The 16,776-nt window shown below is 40.3% G+C and overlaps 1 protein-coding gene and 1 pseudogene across 1 annotated transcript in view; one reads left to right on the top strand and one right to left on the bottom strand.

The window, feature by feature from the left end:
• Positions 1-16,776, bottom strand: part of LOC149282405 (receptor tyrosine-protein kinase erbB-4-like) — a 174,723-nt gene that overhangs the window by 94,429 nt on the left and 63,518 nt on the right. The window contains exon 4 of the mRNA XM_089498277.1: positions 9,206-9,331. Within this exon, the coding sequence (XP_089354403.1) occupies positions 9,206-9,331 (126 nt within the window). The remainder of the gene's footprint in view (positions 1-9,205; positions 9,332-16,776) is intronic.
• Positions 11,162-11,329, top strand: LOC149282406 (U2 spliceosomal RNA; annotated as a pseudogene).

Here is a 16,776-nt window from a genome sequence, read left to right as displayed (position 1 = left end):
CTATTATCCCCCATGTACAACATCATCAACCTTCAGAAGACAAGACAAATGGGAAGGTTCTGTGTCTCGCCCGTGATTGCTTTTTCTGTAACTAATTGGATCTGAAAAGCTGTGGGCTCAACTGCAAACAGCCATTTGACAAGTGAACAGTTTGCCGAGAATGTTCCTGCTATAATATGACATGAATTTGCAGATAATAAATTAGTCTTAATATCATGTTTTATTCTGCTTCGTTCAGTATGTTTGCCATCTGCAGCTCCTTTACACATAGGCTTCTTGGAAAAGTTAACTTCAGGCCAGTGAAAGCCTTGGTAAACTAACAAATCATTAGATTTCTCTGGAGCTGCAAGTTGCTGGGATGTGAATGCGAAAGACATCGTTTTATAGGATAGAAATGGTTGAAAGAGGACTTGTGATAAATGAATTTCACACTTTTTGTTCTTACATAAACTGCTGTGGGTTTTTTCAATATATCCTGTCGCGTTACCGTAAAATACCGCGCAACATTTCAAATGACCAAAGAGTGAAGCTTATGTTTTAGGGGGGGTTGGTAAGAAGCATGGCAAGAATAATAATTTTAACCATGATTTTTTAAGCAATTGTAACAACAAAGCCCAGTATCTGAAGCATAGGTATTGGGGATTCCATCACACTATATGGCTATATATGTCCTAACCCACCGCTATGTAAAAGTACCCAATCTTGGCAAGTCTAATTTTACAATTATGTATTGCTGACCATGGAACTGAATCAGTAGGGCTGGGTTGCCTTTTAACCTACTTAGACTCTCGTGCAATTTCAAGACCTCTATGGACACCATTGAGACACTTGTAGAGTTGGATGGGTGCTCATCCCTGAAGTCTGCTTAATATAGGTGCTTTGTTGAATAAACATATTGGTCATTTTAGAACCACCCAAATTGTATATGTGGAGATTTTGACCAGACTGCAGAGTCAAGCACACCACCTTTTTCTAAGTTCTGGGATATGACATCATATATAATCACTGCATCTTTTAAGGACTCACAGGGCCAGGTGGAAGTAACTATTGGGGACTGTGCTGATTTGACACAGTCCTCCATTGTGTTCATGGTCAGGTTAGGGAGATCAAGGATCCCCCCTGCATCCGGTCCAATCAGCATTGGCACTGTGAGTTCTGCTTGGCTTTTGCAGTTGCATTTAGCTTGGACACACAAGCGAATCCTGAGCTGGGGCGAATCTCCTAAGTGACATCTCTAAGTGAGGAGTTACAAGCAAAGAAGGAGAGTATATTCATTACTATTGCAAGGGGGAGCACTGTGTTTGTTTGTGTTGTGTTCAGTGTAAAGTTTTGTTGAAAAAAGCAAAATAAAAAAGGGTAAGGGCTATTTCAGGTGTGTTGCTAATTAAGTAACCTTCTCTGTGAGTTTTGCTTGGCTTTTGCAGTTGCATTTAGCTTGGACACACAAGCGAATCCTGAGCTGGGGCGAATCTCCTAAGTGACATCTCTAAGTGAGGAGTTACAAGCAAAGAAGGAGAGTATATTCATTACTATTGCAAGGGGGAGCACTGTGTTTGTTTGTGTTGTGTTCAGTGTAAAGTTTTGTTGAAAAAAGCAAAATAAAAAAGGGTAAGGGCTATTTCAGGTGTGTTGCTAATTAAGTAACCTTCTCTGTGAGTTTTGCTTGGCTTTTGCAGTTGCATTTAGCTTGGACACACAAGCGAATCCTGAGCTGGGGCGAATCTCCTAAGTGACATCTCTAAGTGAGGAGTTACAAGCAAAGAAGGAGTTAAAAGCAAGAAGGAGTTAAAAAGCAAGAAGGAGGGTAAAGTATAAATCCTTGTGATTGCATATAATTATATATATTTTGCGCCTTACTGTCTGTTTTTGCCAGTTATTGGAGCTATCCCCATTGCCAAGATGTCCTCCATGTTTGACAATGCGGTCAGGTGTACATCTTGCTCAATGTATGCAATCCTTGAGCAGCGCTTCGAGGGTGCATATTGCTGTGCGAGATGTGTGCGGGTTGCTCATTTGGAAGCACAAATCCTGAGTCTAGAGGAGCAACTGGCAACACTGAGATCTATTGACAACTTGGAGAGGAGTCTGCTGCTCACTGAGCAAGCTCTCTCGCAGGTAGAGGTGGGGGAGGATAGTGGGATGGAGGTACAGGACAGTCAGGCAGCTAGCTGGGTTACAGTTAGAAGGCGGGGTAGGGGGAAAAGCGCCAGGGAGGCTAGTCCTGATCTAGCACACCCCAACAAGTTTGCCCGGTTGGCAGATGAGGGGGATGTTAGTTCAGAGTTAGCAGTACTGCAGCAAGTCACTGCCTCTGACCACCAGAGGGGTGTCTGCTCCAGTAAGGAGGGAAGGAGGAGCGCAGGGCAGGCCAGACAGGTGCTGGTAGTGGGGGACTCAATTATTAGGGGGACAGACAGGGCGATCTGTCACAAAGACCGGGATCGCCGAACAGTGTGTTGTCTGCCTGGCGCTCGAGTTCGGCACATCGTGGATCGGGTTGACAGATTACTGGGAGGGGCTGGAGAAGACCCAGCAGTCATGGTGCACATTGGCACCAATGACAAAGTGAGAGGGAGGCGGAGTGTCCTTAAAAATGATTTCAGGGACTTAGGTAGCAAGATTAAGGCAAGGACCTCCAAGGTAGTATTTTCTGAAATATTACCTGTACCACGTGCCACACCAGAGAGGCAGCGGGAGATTAGGGAGCTAAACAAGTGGCTCAGAAGCTGGTGTAGGAAGGAGGGGTTTGGGTTCATGGAGAACTGGGCCGACTTCTCTGTCGGATACAGGCTCTACGGTAGGGACGGGCTGCACCTCAATGGGGAGGGTGCAGCTGTGCTTGGGGAGAAGATGGTCAGAAGGGTGGAGGAGTGTTTAAACTAGGGAAAGGGGGGGAGGGAAACTACAATATAGAAGGGGAAGATAGTGTAGATAGAGAGCTGGGGCTTATAAATGTACCTGGGGGTGGAGCAGAGGGAGGGGTTATAATAGTTAATAGGGATAGGCTTCATAGGGAAAAAAACCATACACCTCTAAATTGTATGCTTACTAATGCCAGAAGTCTGACCAATAAAACTGACGAACTGGAGTTAATAATGTCTGAAGAAAATTATGACATAGTGGGTATAACAGAGACATGGTTGGATGATAGCTATGACTGGGCGGTTAACATACAGGGGTATAGTCTATTCAGGAAGGATCGGAAAAAACGAAAAGGGGGAGGAGTTTGCCTTTATGTAAAGTCCAGCCTAAAGGCCACACTGCGGGAGAATATATGTGAGGGAAATGATAATGTGGAGTCATTATGGGTAGAAATATATGGAAAGAAAAATAATAAAATACTGATCGGGGTTTGCTATAAGCCACCAAATATAATGGAAGCAGCAGAAGATCAATTATTAAAGCAAATAAACAAGGCAGCTAATCACAATGAGGTGGTTATTATGGGGGACTTTAACTATCCCGACATAAACTGGGAAACCGAGACCTGTGAATCTCATAAAGGAAACCGGTTTCTGACTATAAGTAAGGATAATTATCTGTCCCAAATGGTACAGGACCCGACCAGAGGGGGCGCCCTACTGGACTTAATATTAACCAACAGACCTGACAGAGTAACTAATGTGCAGGTCAGGGGACATCTAGGAAATAGTGATCACAATATGATACATTATAACTTGTCCTTCAATAAGGGAACTCTTAGAGGAGCCACAAGAACTATGCACTTTAGGAGGGCAAAGTTTGATCAACTAAGAGAAGCCCTTAACACTGTAAATTGGGAAAATGTCCTCAAAAACAAGAGTACAGACGCTCAATGGGAGATTTTTAAGAATATCTTAAATTCTCACTGTGAAAGGTACATACCGTATGGGAATAAAAGAGTCAGGAACAAGAGAAAACCAATGTGGATAAATAAAAATGTAAAGGGGGCAATAAATGGCAAAAAAAAGGCATTTAAGCTACTAAAACAGGAAGGCAGTGAGGAAGCACTAAAAAGCTATCGGGGAAAAAAATAAAATATGTAAAAATCAGATAAAAGCAGCAAAATTGGAGACAGAAAGACTCATTGCCAAAGAGAGTAAAACAAACCCCAAAATGTTCTTTAACTATATAAATAGTAAAAAGGTTAACAATGAAAGCGTTGGCCCCTTAAAAAGTAATGAGGGAGAAGTTATAGACGGGGATCAGGAAAAAGCTAATCTATTAAATATATTCTTCTCTGCTGTATTCACAGAGGAAAATGAAATGCCAGGTAATATACAGCAGGATGAGATAAATGCCCCAGTACATGTCGCCTGTCTAACGCAGGAAGAAGTGCAGTGCCGCCTAAAAAAAATCAAAATAGACAAATCACCAGGTCCAGATGGCATTCACCCCCGCGTTCTAAGGGAGTTAAGTAATGTAATAGACAGACCCCTATTTCTAATATTCAAGGACTCTATAGTGACAGGGTCTGTTCCCCAGGACTGGCGCATAGCAAATGTTGTGCCAATATTCAAAAAGGGGACAAAAAGTGACCCGGGGAATTATAGGCCTGTTAGTTTAACTTCTGTTGTGTGTAAACTGTTTGAGGGTTTCCTAAGAGATGCTATTTTGGAGTATCTCAATGAAAATAAGTGTATGACTCCATATCAGCATGGGTTTACAAGGGATCGGTCATGTCAAACTAACCTGATCAGCTTTTATGAGGAGGTGAGCTCAAGACTGGATCGGGGTGAATCGCTGGATGTCGTATATCTTGATTTTTCCAAAGCATTTGATACGGTGCCACATAAAAGGCTCGTACATAAAATGAGAATGCTTGGGCTGGGGGAGAATGTGTGTATGTGGGTAAGTAACTGGCTCAGTGATAGGAAACAGAGGGTGGTTATTAATGGTACATACTCTGAGTGGGTGACTGTTGCTAGTGGGGTACCACAGGGGTCAGTTTTGGGTCCTATTCTTTTTAATATATTTATTAATGACCTTGTAGAGGGATTGCATAGTAAAGTATCAATCTTTGCAGACGATACTAAGCTCTGTAACGTGGTTAACACAATAGAGGACAGCGCACGATTACAAATGGATCTGCATAGGTTGGAGGCTTGGGCTGGGATGTGGCAGATGAGGTTCAACACAGATAAATGTAAGGTTATGCACATGGGGAAGAAAAATCCAGGCTGGGAATATGTATTAAATGGGAAAACACTGGGGACGACTGACATGGAAAAGGACTTAGGAGTTTTAGTTAACAGTAAATTTACCTGTAGCGACCAGTGTCAGGCAGCTGCTGCTAAGGCAAATAAAATCATGGGGTGCATCAAAAGGGGCATAGATGCCCACGACAAGGAAATAATTCTACCCCTGTACAAGTCACTAGTCAGACCACACATGGAATACTGTGTACAGTACTGGGCACCAGTGTACAAGAAAGATATAGTGGAGCTGGAGAGGGTTCAAAGACGGGCAACCAGAGTAATAAGGGGAATGGGAGGACTACAGTACCCAGAAAGATTATCAGAATTGGGGTTATTTAGTTTGGAAAAAAGACGGCTTAGGGGGGACTTAATAACTATGTATAAATATATAAGGGGACAGTACAGAGATCACTCCCAGGACCTATTTATACCCAGGACTGTATCTATAACAAGGGGACATCCTCTACGGCTGGAGGAAAGAAGGTTTCTACACCAGCACAGACGGGGGTTCTTTACAGTAAGAGCGGTGAGATTATGGAACTCTCTGCCAGAGGAAGTGGTGATGGTAAACTCAATAAAAGAGTTCAAAAGGAGCCTGGACGTGTTTCTTGAAAGCAATAATATTACAAGTTATGGATATTAGATTAATAGGGACAGAACGTTGATCCAGGGATTTATTCTGATTGCCATATTTGGAGTCGGGAAGGAATTTTCCCCCTGGTATGGGGCAATTGGCATCTGCTTCATAAGGGTTTTTTGCCTTCCTCTGGATCAACACAGTAGGGACACAATATGTATATAGGTTGAACTTGATGGACTTTGGTCTTTTTTCAACCTTATGAACTATGTTACTATGTTACTATACAGAGCTTGATGCACCCATTGTGGCAGAGTGGCTGTCTCCTCGTTGGGCTTGGTGCCCTATGCCAAAATATGCCACTGGATGCGCTCATACTCACCAAATGTTCTAAGTTTCTAGAAAAGAAGAACTAGATGGAATAAGAATGGAACAAAGCGAATTGGGTCTTAGGGAAAGCAAGAAAGGGCTTTCATATATATATATATATGCAAATACATACATCCACATAGTTCATATTGACGTTTAAAAGAAAAAACAAAAATATTCGTCATTAAACTATTAATCATGTCAGTTCTTAATATGTTTCTGCTCACAAAGCATTAACAAGCAGCTACAATTAGCTACTGGCAGAACAGCCACTTAATACTTATCACATGTGGACCAAGATATTAGCTCAGTGGCAGCACAAAAACACTGCTCAGGCGATAGAAACTAAGCATAAGGGCTATTAAACTTGTCATCAGACATAACACCCAGCGACGAGGATCATTCTTAATGGATACGAACAATAATACCTCCACAGGAACACTAGTGCCTAAGAGCCCTTGTGTATTAATAATACTAATTATGCCCAACCAAGAAGGAGGTCATATAATCAAATAGTGATAGAATCAGCAGAGGGGCAACCCATCCCGCATTTACTTTAATTACTTCTCCTTTCATAAACTAAGCACAGAAGATCATCTTTTCTTAACATCTGATTACCCTACCATGATATTATGGCTTAAAATCCATGATGTTCAATAAATGCGGTTCCTCAGAGCGTAGAGGTCAACATTATGGCACTAGGATAAAAAATTTTGTTGAATACATTTGGACATCCCATTAAAGTATTCCAATAATACAAAGTAGCTTAAATTCCAATTATTCCTGAAGATACTTTACATGATGTACAATAAATTAAAAGGTTGCTAGTAATGTGAATCAAGGTAAGCTAAAGCTGAAGGTAAGCTAAACAGAAAACTACATAGCTTCCTATATCCTCTGTTGAACTTGGAAGGTTGCATCCTATCAAACAATCATGACAAGTTTAGAGGCTGAGGGCATGGACCCTGATAGCAGGTTCACTTTTTGTGCACACACAAGTTGATTACTAAAGACAAAGTGATAAAATGCCTTAATAACAGAACATGGGACTAGTTTTCTCTTGCTGCAAAGTTAGACGCTAAATGTACTAATGCATCCTTTACAATACACAAGCCTCTTATTCATCCCCCCAACTCCCAGTTAAAAAACACACAAATTAAAGGGACACCCACATGCAGCCACAGCAATGAAGGATGCATATTAAGTAGACTTCGGCGCCGGCCAACTCTTCGTATTCGTCTTCATGGGGAAAAGGGGGTTAACGTGGGGTTAACATGGTACGCACTACGCAGCAGCTTTGGTGCAAGGATTTTAAAGGTCTGTACGAGAAACTCTATTGGTCGCTGGCAGGGGCCTCATCTGCCATCAACCAATAAATTGCATTTAATTGGTTGATCGCAGATGAGCACCCTGCTGGCGACCAATAGAGTTGCTCGTACAGACCTTTAACTCTTGGAGCAGGGAGCCCAGGCCAAGTTCCACAGTCAGGAGACAGGTCAAGTTCCCCGTCGGGAGTTAAAGAGCCGTGCGGGCGACTCTATTGGTCGCCTGCAGGAGCCTCCTCTGGCATCAACCAATTGGTTGATGCCAGAAGAGGCCCCTGCTGGCGACCAATAGAGTTGCTCGTACAGACTTAAAATCATTGTGCCGCAACGGACCAATTGGTTGATTCCAGAGGAGGCCCCGCTCCAAGAGTTAAAGGTCATTAATTCCTGACGGCGAACCTACGCATTTCCGTTCCTGTTAGCTATGCAGCATCGCAGGGGTTAACGGGAGCGGAAATCCGTAGGTTCGCGGCCAGGAGTTAAAGGGCCATAAGAAGAACGTTACTGATCGCCAGCAGGGGCCTCCTCTACCATCTACCAATAACGGCGAACCTACGGATTTCCGCTCCAGTTAACCCCTGTGATGCTGCATAGATAAGGTAGGCTAGATGGGGAAGGGACCAGGGAGATTAGGGAGGGGTAAGTTGTGGAACTTTAGCTGAAATACTTCCAAATAGGGAGGGGTGAGATATTAAATCTGAAAGGGAACGATGGTCTGATAGTGGACCATGTGTGATGTTAGGACGATTGAGTCTCTGGATTTTTTTATAATCAAGTATTGATTTGGCATAAGACCAACATTATTTGTATGGCGAAGTTAGCGGCTTCATTAAATGCTTTTGATAAAGGTATTCTATTATTTGAAATAAATTATTAAAGATTTAGGAAAGGAAGAGGAACACGAAGATTCTTCGTGTTGTGTGTCTTCGTCTACGTTTTGCCGCCGCCATGTTCGTATGTTTGGTATTCGGGCTAAATACCGAAAACGCACCCTTCGTGTTTGTTTTCATGTTCACCCGAATACGAATGCACAAGTCTAATATTAACTCTATTTTGTAATACGCATTATTTAGCTAAAAAAACAATAAGGTCCAGATCTGCAGTCCAACACCCACACTCCTGCAACTCTCGCTAAGTGAGTTGTGGAACTTTAGCTGAAATACTTCCTACAAGTCTTGAAGCTAGAAAAAGGCAAATGCATGGCAGAGGATTCTCCCTTTAATGCAACTAGGGAAACATATATTTCATTATTCTTGCATGTTTTTGCAGATCATCATCCGCCAGCAGAGAATAATGCTAATGAGAGAGGTGGCACATGCATCATAATGTCAGTGTGGTAAGCAGATCCCTGTGTGCTCATAGGCTGAGTCCACTGCAAATTATGGTACCTGAGGGAAAATCAGTTCTACGTCAAGTGGTTAGCTTGACTTCATAAATTAATTTGCTGGTTAACTCTTACAACCATTGCTGATGATCATCCACATTGGATAAAAGATACAACAGGTTGAAGTAGTTCAAACCAGTGTTAATTGTTTGTGAAATTTCAGTAGAATCTGAAAATAGATGTTGTTCTCCTCTAACGTAAGACAGGACATTCCATTTGGAAATTAATATGGCGGCCACACTGACAATTAGACCAGAGCTTCATAAAATGAAACAGCCAAGTTTGTACCTGGTCACTTTGGCTATTTGCAAATACACACTGTTGTGAATTGTTTCCAGAATGCCATTTTTTCCACAATGATGAGCAAACTCACATTCTGCGTTACTGGCCATCGGCAAAAGGGTAGCGTTGGAACTCCGTACAATGTCCTGCCAGTGTATGGTGTCAGCGTAGCAGAGAAACTTATTCTGGTCCAGATACACGCCTCCGTTCAGGATCTCTATAAAGAAAAGAGAAAGAATATCAGCAATAAATGCATTGTCCTGTACATTTCCATTGTTAATGTAATACAGGAACTAATGTGACCTTCTTTGCATAATATTCCAGCCTCACCCACACACAATACATAGCAATAAATTACATGGCAAGTGAATTAACCTTCTTATATGTAATTGAGAACCTCTATTCTTCACTTAAAATCACTGCTGCCAAGTATTGATTTGGCATAAGACCAACATTATTTGTATGGCGAAGTTAGTGGCTTCATTAAATGCTTTTGATAAAAGTATTCTATTATTTTAAATAAATTATACAGGCAGTAAGGTATAAATCAGGAAGTTGCTGCCAGAAAAGCATTTACAACATCTGAAAAGAGGAAAATATTGGGCACATTCTTCTATTACAGCATGTAATATATTTTCGCGCTTGGCATTGGCCATTGACATTATATGACACGGTTCCTAGGATATCTAAAACCAACAGACATGTTGCATTGGATAATGACCCTAATGCCTCTTGATTTGTACCTGTAGATGCTGCCAGCTTATAACACAATAACACAAATACCTTTACGCGTGACAGTAATGGCAAACTTCAGATAATATTTAATCAACTCTAAATCAGATTGTGTCATAAAATCCTCCCTCATCAGCCAGTATTGTAAAAACAAGTGGTTAAAAATGCTCCTCGCTTCTGTGAACAGTTTTCTGTTTAATCAAACACATTAATATTCCAGTTCTTGCAGAGCCATACTGCTTTTTTGCATACGGTAAATTAAAATCGCATTAGTTTAATTTTAATAATAGCAAAAATCAGGTTATGTTTTTATTACTTACCAGATCATGCATAAGCTGCATTGTCGTCTTTATATATTCATTTAATCAAGGGACAACTGAATTTCTAGGAAACATATGATTGGAAATCTTGATCTTTACCATTGAAAAGAGGCTTAAAAAAAGAAGTATTTTTCATATCATCTGCCATAGATTTCATAGCAGATTAGCAGATGAAAACCAATCGGCAAATTTTAACTGTTGAAATAACCCATCTGCCCCTAAGAACCCAACTCGTTGATACAATTTCACTCATATACCGTATATACACTTCGTGGAAGGATTACTTCAAACGCAAAAATGGGGCACTTTAGCCATCATATAGCCATGAAACTATTTGGCAATAAAATAGATTATTTTGTCCTTTGGCTGGTTTACAGAACATTCATGAACACTTTATTCATCATGAATAATTATAATTTTGTTCTGTGTGTCATCATCTTCTGTTTGGAAACAACACCTTATCATATATATATGTATATATATATATATATATATATATGTGTGTATATATATATATATATATATATATATATATATATATATATATTGCCATCAAGTTATATCACCTACTACTTTCACTCATTTGGTGTTTTGCTCCATCTATTCTTATTTCTCCAAATCACTGATCTGATTAACGCATTCATTTACATTTTTATTCGATGTATGAATTAGCCATTATACACTATGATATAACAATTGATATGTCATTCCAGATCTCTTGGGTATGCAGTATTAGAGTGTTTATGTTACCCAATATGAGGTGAGCAGTTGCTTTGCTTTATAATTGCATGGTACTTTTTTTAATAATGTTTTATAAAGCAGGTACAAAGCAGAACATAATCTCATATTTCACAAGGCACCAGAAAAATGTGTTATTGTTTCCTTGATCCGATCATGTAATTCTTATCGAGTGCCAATATCTAGGCTGCAATTACCCAGAACAATGCACAATACAGCACTAACATTGTTTCAACAGAGTTAAAAAGAGGTAAACTATCGCTTCTCTGCCTTTTGGCTAAGATCAAGTGTAGTATCAGTTTAATATCTGATACGTCCCAAATATTAAATGGGTTTTTAGAACAGGGAGATGGAAGGAGAGCTTGCTCTGTCCACTCCACGCATTGACCTGAAGTTGCAGTACCTCTAGGACCGGTGCACCAAAAAAAAAAGAGGTAAACTCTTTAGATGACCCAGTAAGAGAAGCGCTGCCAAAAGCCATTAGGTTTATTTTTTTCTTTAATTAAACAGTTAATTATTTAATATGTTCCCTCTGCTCAAAATGAGACACAAAGCTTAGAAACTAATTCAGGAAGTTGCTTACATTATACCAGCTATACTGTCATTAATGTAAATCGGGTAAAACGCACAAGCCTTGACATGGTTTAATAACACAACTTAATGGTGGAACGGCTGGCATTGTCAATAAATTAATCAAGATGACCTCAGAGGTAATAAATAATCAGTTTGGTGTTTGATTTAAATAGCTGTAACTGTAATGATTAATAGCATTTCATTGTGGCCCATCAACTCCATGATTCGGTGAGGATCAGGGAGTCGTCATTTATCTACAGTTGAAAAGTATATGGTAGTTGATGAATGAGCTGTGGTTCATGAAGAGCTATAGGATATTGCTGGGATTGTGGGAATAGTGGTAAGGATGCCTAGTACATGTTACGTTTTATGCAGAAATAACTGTAGTAGTACAAGTAGATAAAAAGGAGAAATTTGCTATGTAGTTCCAGACAGAATACATTTAGGAATCTTCTTTCATTCCCTTTTGCTTTTCCTGTACAGATTTTTATTTTTTCCTGATCCTGTAGACTGTTAGTTCCAGGGTCTAGAATATGACTTAGGTCTCCATGATTACAATAATGGTTCTGACACACATAAATTGCAAGTCTCATGCCCATTCTCAAACAGTGGTTATGACGACAGCAATACTCAACAGGGCATCCACTTAACCAGCCACAACCTCGCGAGCCCCCCCCCCCCCGCTCACGAAGCCTACAATGCGATACAGAAGCCAGTCTTTCAAAGCTTCCTTGTTTGTCTGCACAGTTGATTTCCGAGGAGCTGGGCTGTGCAGATCTAAAATGTCAGGTTTGTATTAAGGAAGGACAGAGAGGGCAGTGTGCTGTAATAATCAAAATGAGGAATTTAACCTTCTATATTTCAGCTCAGTGACCACACAGTAATGGCCAAAGAAGCGGAAGCCGCATTTCAAGGTATAAGAAGCTTTAAACTCGAGCTAGAATATCATGAATGTCATCTGAGTTTAGTGATATTTACACATTCCCTTCAAAGCTACTTCTCTCGCACATCTTTTTTTTTGAAAGCTTGACATTATTCTATACCTATACACCTATTTTTATGTTACGATAACTCATCTGGTGTATCTGAATGGACTGTATGGCTACTGATCCATCTAGTTTTTAAACAAGTCAAATTGCTTTACATTTTGATGTGCAGCTCTTTGGGTTTAAAAAGTCTGCGTGAAATGGAAAATTATCGGACATGATGCCCGACTCCAGACCAGTATCTTAATTTACCATTTGAACAACATCACAGTGGGTAAGGGGGAAATATTACCACTGGCGTTTTCACCCTATGCCTGGTATTTCCATCATGCAGACCATCATGAAGACATGGGAGTGTGCGTCACACAAGTGAATAAACTGGAAGCCCTCCGGTGTCTGGGGGCAAGAGATAATTTCACAAACCATACATTTGTAGTGAGTGAGCTACAAATGAATGGGACTAAAAAAAAAATCCCATCACCATAATTCAGCAACAACTCAATTTTTAGTATAGAAACTGAAAAATCTGTCACCCAAATCAACTGAAGACCCTGCTCATTGGCAGTGTATTGATGACTAATGTTGGGCAACTGTGTTATAAATAATACATAATAATACCGAGAGTTTTGTTCAGTGCGGACAAGGAAAGCCTTGCCAAGTCCCAGCAAGGTCAAGGCACACAGTATTCTGATGGCAACCATATAAACACTACTTTTTCCTACAAAAATTGTTGGGAAGCCTCAATGTTTCTCACTGCTACTTTTTATCTAGATTTTGCAAGTAGCACACTTTAATGAATAAATGCTTTTTTTTTAAAAAAACCTGCAGCTTATATAAAACTGCAGTCGAAAGAGCCCTATAACACACAGCAGGACTGTTTGGTCAATTAAATTCAGTGCAGCGTCTGTTCCCAGTCTTCTCTATATTTGTGGTTAAGAGACTGATAAATGAAATGATTGTGTTGTTGTCCCACTGCGATCCAGCCTATCTATATATGTATGTTGTAAAACGCTACCTAATTGGTTTACAAGCAAGCAACAGATGGAAAACGCAAAGTTCTGCTGGCGTACATCAGATGCACCAGCCCAGATGTGACAGGCGAGTTCACTCTGTCATCTTGTCCCTGAAAAAAATCCCATTTGACAAACCCATGGAAAAAAAACAACAAAGTCTGACTTTGAATTGTTCCCCTGCCGGGGGAGAAAGGAGAAATACATTGAGGTAAACAGCAGCGTCTTAATTCCTGCAGTGAAGATGGAAATGCTGCTTTCATTGTCTCTCTTGCCAAGGATGGGAATGAAACAGAAAAATAATGAACTGACGGAGCCACTGTCAGCCTAATATTAATAGGGAGCTCCATTAATACAGACAGAGAAGGAGACAGGTCGTGGGAGTTGGGATATAACCTCTTAATTTGTAATATGGAGCCAACTCAGCATGACCTTGAGTATAATGTAAGCTGTGAGATACATCTTCGCCATTCCCTGATATAAGATGATGGATCATTTAGAATGCTTGGTCTTCACATTGTGACAAGATATAATTGTTGGTTACTTGGGCAGTATAGTAAATGTAGCTGTCACTTTGAGGGAGGTTATCAAAAAAGAGTGACTGTCACTAATATAGGTTATATTATTTCAACTAACCTTATATTTGCTGTTTTCTATAAGAATGACTTCTTCGGTATGATATTTTTAATGTCTCTAACACAGACTACTCAATTGATATCTAACGATATATATATATATATAATTTGCATGGGTGTCTGGAGGGGGGCAAGAAGGGGCACCCCCCACCCTGAAATTCAAAGAGGCCCAGGGATGCAGCGGCAGAGGAGGGAGAAACAGTAGGCTGGTTTTTTTTATTCAGTACAGCCCCTGCTGTCAGGTCTGTTCTCTTCCTCTAGCTGGTTTTACCCCCCTTTGTTCTAGTAGCTGCTCCTTCACAGGTACAGATCCCGTCTGTGCAGAGAAACAGTTTGTATGCTGCAGACACATGGTAGTTCATATTAACATTGGACTACATTTCCATGAATTTTAGCCAGACTGGTATGTTAAGTACCATGAGAAAGTGAGTACAACCGGAGTTCCTTAGGTTAGCTTTTATATCTGTGGAATGCGCATCTCATGATTCTCCATCTGGTTGGCTGAGCAGCATGAGAAATGTAATTACAGTACGTAGAGTTGGTTTCTAATGCCTGAGAATGCTACACTACACAAATCACAACATAAACTTTTTTTGACTGCAACTTTCATGATGTTGAGCCACCAACATTGCTAGTTGATTATTATGGGAATAGTAGCTGGTAACTGTAGATTGGGTTGGGGGTATACTACTACTATACTATTATAGGAATTGTAGACTAGTCGTGGCTAATCTTTATCACCTCAGCTATTGTAAATTAAAGGTCTCATGTTGCATAGGTACATGCTGGTCTTTTAGCTACTACTCCCATGGTCATATATGATTACCTATTAATGGTTAACTAACATTTGCCTTCCACCAGGAAACCACCTGTCCTGAGCCAACAATGTTAGGCATTGGGGAGGTGGTAAGGAGAGAGGTATTGGGGTGGGAGAGGGAAAAGTTGTGGTTAAAGACACAACATTAGGTAGTATTCATGTGTTCACATTCCATTTTGGAGTACTGCTAATACTATATATATATATTGTAAATAAACTGTAAGACTTATAGCACTGCCAATAGAATGTAAGCCCCTTGGTTTAGCACATGTTAAACCTGTCCTAGCTTTAGAGTGGGAGATCAATAAAAAGATGAATTATAACCATTAGAAACTCATACCTCAGAGGCATTGTCCCATTATTGTAAAGTTCGCCATGTCACCTGTGCCATCTGCCCTACTTGTTCTATGCTCCCCTGGGATGGATCTACAGCCATGCTCCACTGAGTGTCAGTGGGATGGGGACAGATATCATCCGTCTATGTCCCTGCCATCTGGGCTCTTGCTACCCAAGGCTTGAAATGTTATGGTGCAAATAGTGGGTGATGATTACTGGGACAGCAGAGACAGATTCTTATGGAGTCTTGGCCTGTACAACAGATGTTTCACAGCAAGTCCAATCCATTCACAGAGCTCTCAAGTGAACTAGAGTGACACTAGAGCTTACCATCTAATAAGTGATTCCAACGGGCTAGAAAAATGTCTTCTCCAGTTATCTAAGCTATACTTCAAAGGGCTAACCTCTTCTCTCCTAGAAAGCTCCCATTATATACTTTTTATGTATATAAAACATTTTCACAGATGTCAGAATGAGTATGCATCTCCTCTAGTCCCAGAATGACCCTGGCTGATATTCCATTGTTCACTGAGCCTTCCATAGGTGATGCACTGCAAGCTTTATCTCTAGATAAGCTGGATTTAATTATACACAAGTTTGATTTACCTTTATTACGAAAAGAATACTTGGCATCATTTATCAACCAGAGTTAATGCAGATTACTGGACCCATAAGTCAATTTTGGCTGTAAAATGCTAATGGTTTATAAAGCGTAAATTAAGTCCCCTTGAGCCTGCAACCTTTTGCTCTTGATAATCTTATTTTTTTCATGGGATGAACACCCGCAGTGCTGCCAATGCTCTATATAGTATAATATATAAAGTAATATCTATAAAAGAGGAAATCTCTTCTAATGCTTCTATATCTCCATCTTTTTAAAACTTGAAAGGGACTTAAAACTATGATGCATTTCACAAACATTGTCCTTACTTAGAATTAAAGAATGTGCACATTTGGGTATGCAAACTACCTGTTGCAAACATATTATATGATTACATTAAATACATTATATGTAAATTGTCCCATCCTTTGCTCCGCCCACTCGCCTTAAGATCCTTCCATAAGCCTTGGGTTAGTGACGAATGGGTCTAGTATTTCTTCAAGGCCCCTATGACTAACATGCCTACTAACATGCAAACTTGCTTTGACACCCACTCACTCTAACAGTGCACACTTACATACACACACATTCTAACCCTAGGCTCACCCTTGACACTCCAACAACATACACTGACACATAAACTCATGATAACAGCATACAACATTATACATATGCTAACACCAAATAGTAACGCACAGGCGGTCATGCTTATATCATACCTCACACACTCTACACCATCATATAAACACACACATGCTTAAGTGATATGTTCACAAAACGTTAACACCTTACAGTAACATGCACAAATGCTAACACCTTACGCTTATTCACAGGAATGCTAGCTACATACACCAATATACACACATTCTAACACTACATCTGGATTTACACTCTCATACTAATGTCATACAACA

The sequence above is a fragment of the Sceloporus occidentalis genome, unplaced genomic scaffold (assembly GCF_023333645.1).
Source record: "Sceloporus occidentalis isolate IW3139 unplaced genomic scaffold, rSceOcc1.0.p SCAF_117, whole genome shotgun sequence".
NCBI lineage: Eukaryota > Metazoa > Chordata > Lepidosauria > Squamata > Phrynosomatidae > Sceloporus > Sceloporus occidentalis.
This window is presented reverse-complemented; position numbering and strand designations above follow the sequence as displayed.